This window comes from Peromyscus leucopus, chromosome 7 (assembly GCF_004664715.2).
Source record: "Peromyscus leucopus breed LL Stock chromosome 7, UCI_PerLeu_2.1, whole genome shotgun sequence".
NCBI lineage: Eukaryota > Metazoa > Chordata > Mammalia > Rodentia > Cricetidae > Peromyscus > Peromyscus leucopus.
The window spans coordinates 116,039,775-116,046,240 of NC_051069.1; the positions used below are offsets into that span (position 1 = coordinate 116,039,775).

The 6,466-nt window shown below is 55.4% G+C and overlaps 1 protein-coding gene across 1 annotated transcript; it reads right to left on the bottom strand.

Annotated features, from left to right (window-relative positions):
• Window positions 1-475: 475 nt before the first annotated feature.
• Pla2g3 (phospholipase A2 group III) lies at window positions 476-6,164 on the bottom strand. Its single transcript, XM_028870693.2, has 7 exons — window positions 5,162-6,164; window positions 4,186-4,318; window positions 3,801-3,935; window positions 3,131-3,414; window positions 2,272-2,401; window positions 2,052-2,168; window positions 476-1,330 (listed from the first exon to the last, which is right to left on the bottom strand). Exons 1-7 carry the CDS (start codon window positions 5,673-5,675, stop codon window positions 1,117-1,119), a joined length of 1,527 nt encoding a protein of 508 aa, XP_028726526.1. The 5' UTR covers window positions 5,676-6,164; the 3' UTR covers window positions 476-1,116.
• Between the last annotated feature and the right edge of the window lie 302 nt (window positions 6,165-6,466).

The following is a 6,466-nucleotide window of genomic DNA, read 5'->3' on the forward strand; positions in this document are numbered from 1 at the left end:
GCTAGGAATTAAAGATGTGAGGGAGTGAAAAAACTAACATATATTAGGCACCAGCTGTGTATGGAAACATGCCATTTCCTTTCATCTCCACCATGATCCTGAGTGCTCAGTGCCATTCTTAGACCCATTTCACAGATGGGCAAACTGAAGCCTCCAAGAGGTCTTGCCAGCATCTCAAGAGCAAACAACAAAACTCAGTCTGGCTATGGACTAGAGGAAGAGAATGCTTACTGGTTGTATATGTGTTTATTAATTCACTTACTCCTCAGCAACCCTACGAGGTAGTTCGTGTTTACAGCTCCACTTTTCAGGCTGGGGGTGTAACTAAGTTGGTTGCATGCTTGCTTAGCAACCCCAGGTTGAACCCCTGGGTTCCATCCCCAGTACCACATAAAACTTGGTGTGATGGCTTCGTCTTGTAATCCCAGCCCTTGGAGGTAGAGGAAGGTGAATCAGAAGTCCAAGGTTATACTCGTGTACATAGCCAGAGCCAGCCTGGGCTACAATTAAACCCTGGCTCAGACAAAAAACAAAACAAACAAAACCCCTCCTCTCTTCAGAGGAGGAAACTAAGGCTCAGAGTGGAGAAAGGAGATCCTTTGTCCTAACTCCTCAAGGGCACAGAAGAGATTTCAATTGAGAGTTAGAGCAGAAATATTAGTTCAGGCTAGGAAGGGCCCAGAAGCTATTAAAAGACGGGGCCTCCAGTGAGGAGAGTTGCGAACATGCTCCCCATGCTGGATTCACATCTGGGTATTTCTGCTGGAGCCCTGTTTTCCCACCTGCAGCTCTAGGCCTCACAGCCAGGTGCTGAGGCTCCCCGAGGCAGGTCTCAAGACATGTTCCTTTTGCAACAGGGACAGGCAGGTACCTGCTTCTGGTACCCCCTTTCCACCTGGGTATGATGTTACCTGGCAAGGTCTAAACCCTAGGCTTCAGAAAGAGCCCCCGGAACACAGGCACAGGAGTTGTAGCACCAGCTCCAGGTCCTCCGGCACAGCAGGTGTGGCCCAGCATTCGGGCCTCCTGTTGTCCACGAGGGCCATGCTGTTCCTCTCAGAACACAGCAAAGCCAGGAAGGCGGTCCAGGCTGGCGCCCAGGCTGCTAGCCTGAGGTCACGAGCTCCGGACTTTCTTCTGTCCAGCGGCTCTCCAGATTGCTGGGGTTAGTTGCAGACACTGGCTGTAGAATGACCTGGAGGTCGCTGAAGACTCCAGCAGCCAGGCCGGCGTCCCATCTGTGCCTTTGTCCCAGAAGTGAAGCTGTTTCTGCTGCAGCCTCTGCAGGTGCCGAGCTGACACCTTGATGGCCCTGTGGTCTCTGGAACAGCTGTGGGGAGAGGAGGGGTCAAGGCCAGCAGAATCCCACCCTGCTGTGAAAATGGAACCAAGGCCCAGAGAGGAACAGGTGTGAGGCCAGGGTCACCAGCAAAGCCAGAGAGGGCCTGGCTATTCCCAGATGAGGCAGAATGAACCTGGGCTGGTACCCAGAGGCCTAGGTTCCATATTGAAGCCAGCAATTGAGCCTCAGTTTCCCCACTCTGTATCCAGCAGGTCTTGAACTATGTATGGCAGATCCACTATTTCCTTGTCTTGTGCCATCTTTTTGTTTGTTTTTGTTTGTTTGAGACAGGATCTCTCTGTGCATCCTAGACTGGTCTTAAAATTGCTATCTATTCCAGCTGGGCCTCAAAGTACATTCTCCTGCCTTGGCTTTCCAAGTCCTGGGACTATAGGCATGCACCCCCCACCTGGGTTTCCTGTAGCCATTCTGCAGACGAGGAAGTAGTAGAGGATTGCAAAGGTGAATCAGCTTATCACGGATATACGAGAATTAAATCTCAGAGCCCAGGCCCACACACACACATCCCCCACCCACCCAGGCCTGCGGCAGAGCTGGGCCCGGGGCAGCGTGAGTCAGAAGGATGGAGCTCAGAGCCCCTCTGACCCTTCCCCCGGCCTCTTGTCCCAGGCACACAATTGGTCTCTATATAGACAAACCCAGGCCTTGGCAAAAACCCCCCACCCCTCCTGGCTCTGCCATGGCTCACCCTTTATCTTCAGCACAGTCGAGTTGGGGGGTAAGCTTGAAGCAGGTGGTTCCCAGGAGCTCCCAAACCTTGTTGGTGCCTGCAGGTGGGCTGTGGAGCCTCAGGAAACGTGCCAGGCTGAAGGCAGATGCAGGCTCAGGCCATGCCAGAACCTTGCCAGGTGCCTCTGCACAATCTGGCAGCAGGCAGCCCCCACCCCAACCCCCCCAGCAGGCCTCACCGGCGGGTGCAATTGCAATGGAAAAGGGGCGTCTGGGCACTGTTGAGCAGGTGGAACTTGGTTTCCTGAGGCTTGATCTGGTGTTCACACCGGTCAAGGTGTTGGAGGGTTCGGCAGACTCGGTGGGCACCTGGGGGCAGATGTGGTAATAAAGAGAGCCTGGTCCTCCAGGGAGGCCTCCCCGGGTGCCTGCCACCATCCAGGAGACACACCAGTACGGTTACACAGTCCTCTCTTATCTTCTCCCCTCTGTTCACAGGGTGTCACCCACATAGAATGAACTCCCCCCACCCCATGCACAGTTACTGTCTGGAGATCCCAGAGAAGGCTTCCTGGACATAGAGACTACGAAGTTGAGTCTGGGAGAGGAAGAGAGCGAGGGCTTCCAACAGGAAGAGGGCGTGTGCCAAAGCAAGCGGTGAGAGTACGTTGTGGGGGCTTTGGCTTTGTATTGTCCAGGCTTAAGCATGGAACCCGGGGCCATGCATGCTGTAGACAAAAGCTTCGCCCCTGGGTTCATCCAGCCGGGTACATCTAACCCTTGCAGTCGGCACTTGAGGAAGCAAATGAAGTTTGTGAAGCTGAAGAAGGTTCAGCTCGAGGGTAGGATCCAGAGGCCCTGAGGGTTCTGAGTGTTGAGGTTTCATCAGCTAATATTGTGAGAGGTGAGGGACTCAACAGGGCATGGCATGACCCAACTTATGGAACATGGAAGTCCCTTGCTATCACAAGATCTGATGAGGAAAACTGGGGTGCCCTGGGAGGTGTTTAGAACAAGAAAAGAAGCAATACCTGCATTTGCGTGCAGAGGCAAGAACACCCACCCACCCCACCCCCTAAAACTTGGTTTTAAACTCACCTTGGAGTTTTGGGCCACCCTGAGAGCCTGGATGGGGGACTCCTGGCTGGGCTCTGGGGACCATATCAGGCATGGAGGAAACCGCAGGGGTCTGGAAGGCCGTGGTGGTGGCTGTGCTTTGGTGCCCGGCTTGTGTCTGCTGTGGGCGCCTCTTCTGGGGGTGCTGGCTAGGGGCTGGACTCTGGGGGCTGGGGGTAGGTGAGATGTCTGTAGCCTTCCAGGAGACATTGTAGTAGGTCCTGGGCTGAAGATGAGCAAGGGGCACTGAGCCATATGCCCTGCACCTGAAGGAGGCAATTTGAGGCAACTGATGACCCAGAATTCCTGTTCCCAAAGCCCCCAGGGTCATCTCTACAGAGGCTAAATCTCTGCCATTCCCATCCCCCACCCCACTGGCTTGTGGGATATGATATACGCCAGAAGGGTCCAGACCCCAGATATGATATACCCCAGAAGGGTCCAAACCCCGGATATGATATACCCCAGAAGGGTCCAAACCCCAGATATGATATACCCCAGAAGGGTCCAAACCCCGGGCCCTGCGCTAAAGAAAGGACAAACTCAATAATGCATGGTTCCTAGAGGACAAACCTCCCTCCCTCCCTCCCTGGTCTTGGAGCCCGAGTTGCCCTGCTGGCTGGGAAAGGACTCGAGTGGGGCAGTCACATACCCTCCCCACCAGTGCCATGCCACACAGGCCTCCTGCTCCTTCAGCACAAAGCAGGGGATCTCCAGCACGTTGAAGAAGGCCACGCCCATGATATCAGAAATGGAATCACGCTGGCTCCTCAGACATTGCTGAAACCTGGCCGCAGAACCAAAATTCAGGTCCCAGGACCCCAGAGAGCCTCCTGGTACCGTCTGCAGCCCACACTACCAGCTGAGCATTCATTTTTCTGGGGCCTCAGTTTTGCCCACCTGCACTGAGGGTGGTCGGAAGAGTCAGGGGCCCCAGCTTCTGGTCTTTAGAACTCTCTGGATTCCTAGTGCCTACACCCAAGGTCTGGATAGCTCTGCTCTGCCCCCTGAGCCCCAGGCCCCTCTCTGCTGCCAACCTGGCATCACAATCGCAGTGAGAGATGGTGTGGAATCGGAAGTTTCGGATGCCATAGTTGTACTGCAAGGGTGAGATGGTTTGTGGACATTGGTCATGTTCCCGGCAGCAGAGGTCAGGACCCTGGAACATGCCTGCATGGAGAGACGAGGAAACCAGCTAGAGCAGGGTCCTGGACACCGCGCACCGGCTCTGCCTACCTGGCCATGGTAGGCAGAGCTTACCCCGTTCTCATCCCAATGACACTCATCGTTCCAACACTGTCAGAGAAGACCATCCAGGCTGGCAGCCTCCTAGTGCAAGGAAGCCCACACGCCAGCATGTGGCCACGTCTTCCTCAGAACTAGAGCTGACTCACAGAGTTCCCAAGCTCACACCCAAAGAAAACTCCAAGTTATGAAAGTGTGTGTAATGGAATGACAGACAGGTGGGGTGCAACATGTTCTCTGGTACTGCAAGACACTGGGTGTCCAAGATGCCATCCTGGCCCACACAGGTCAGGTCCTCCACCAGCGCTGAGTGCAGATACACAGCAGACAACCACAGCCCAAGTAAACGTGCCCTTCCTGGGTGTTTCCCACAAGCCAAGCTCACAGCAGTCCCAAAGGGGAAGTGACCCTTTATCTTATAGATAAGAACTTGAAGCTACAAGAAAGGTCAGTTTGAATATGCTGAGGTGCAGCCTGAACCCAGGTCTTCGGGGCTCTTTTCACTAAAGTACCTCATGAGTAGAGGCTGTTTAGAACCAGCAGAATCAGGATCCTCCCAGCCTGCCTCCTCCCTTGGATGGTGATTCATGAGGGCTCTGGATTTGAGTAAGACCTTTCCCATCCATGACATCACTTGTGTGCACCGTGAAGAGCTACTCACGCTCGCCCCCATTTTACAGATAAAAAATTGAGGTTCAAAGGGTAGGCACTTCTCTAAGGACGACCCCCCTGCGTGCCCCCCCCCCCAAATACAACCCTGTGGCTCACCTAGTTCTGAGGAGTTCTCAGCAGAGTTCCCAACTCCACACCACAGCGTGCCAGGAATGGTCCAGCCTCTCTTCTTTCGACCATGCCCTCCATCAGGTGCTCCACTCTGCCCTGTGGCTCGCTTCTCCCTGGCTCCTGTAGGACTAGCCTCAGACCCTTGACAGGCCTCCCACTGGCTCTGCAGAGCGGCCAGTGCTCTCTGCAGCTCAGGTCCAGGGGTGTGGAGGAAGGAGTGCCTCCAGGGCTCACTAGTACAGAGGGCCCTGAAAGCTCTGATGAGCTCAGATTCATCCTGCCTGATACATACCTTCAGCCTGTGGTGAGCATCCCAGAGGGCCTGGAATATTGCCAGGCCCTGGGCATCTTTGCCCAAGAAGCTCAGGGAGCCCGGAGGGCTCCCAGGGATGCGCTTGACCAAGTAGCAGGAGGTGCTGTTCCAGTGAAGGGTGAGGGAGCCCCGTGGGGCAACCCCTAGGAAAGCCAGCATCCCCAGCAGAACCCCCAGAAACCCCATTCTGTCCTAGGCCAGCCTGGTCAGACAAAGCCCCCTGGATGCCTGCCTTTGGCTACCCAGGAGGCAGCTGCTGAGGCTGGATCGGAAGCAATGCCCAGCAGGCCCTGGGTGTCTGTCGGGGCCAATGAATGGAGCTGCGGGAGGAGGAGAAAGGCAGGAGTATGGGGTGATCTTGGGCTTGTAACCGAATCCACCGGCTGGGCAGGCTGCTGATTGGCTGAGAAATGCATTGCTGGGCCCACGCCTCCGTTTATCCTGCCCTCAGTGCTGTCCAGTCACCTGCCCCAGGCCAGCCTGTAAGGATGTGTCTGTGGGAGCCAAAGCCTTGCGCAGCCGTGAGGGTGGGGGATGGAGGGAAGGAGCCAAGGAGAAGCTGTGTCTCTTTTGGAGTGAGAAGAGAGTGCAGGGACTTAGAGGAGACCCACCCGGAACCTGTCCTTGTCCTCCTAACCCAGTTGTGGCTGCCACACCCAAGTCTACAAGATTGGCAAGAGGCCATGGACCTCACTCAACCGGAGTGGGCAAAAGAGGTGAGGGCAGGGCTGGGGCTCGGGGGGCCCACCCTGGGAGTTCCCAAGTCTTCTGAGAAAGGAAGATCGATTCTGGCACTCTTTCCAAGACCTGGTTCTCAGAAAGACTGTTGGCATACTCCAAAGAGAGTGCCACAGGACCCCTGGGACCTCTGGGACTTTAAGCACAGATCTGCTTCAACACCAATACTCCTGCCTGCCTGATGGCTGGGACCCACAGCTAGAGTGGGACCTGAAAACAGCCTGGAACAGAGCTGGCAC

Coding starts and splice junctions, on each gene's coding strand:
- Pla2g3 (XM_028870693.2), bottom strand. CDS start 5,675: ATGGGGTTTCTGGGGGTTCTGCTGGGGATGCTGGCTTTCCTAGGGGTT. Junction 4,319..5,161: donor TGAGAACTCCTCAGAACTAG/GTGAGCCACAGG, acceptor CTCTCCATGCAG/GCATGTTCCAGGGTCCTGAC. Junction 3,415..3,800: donor GCATGGCACTGGTGGGGAGG/GTATGTGACTGC, acceptor TGCCTCCTTCAG/GTGCAGGGCATATGGCTCAG.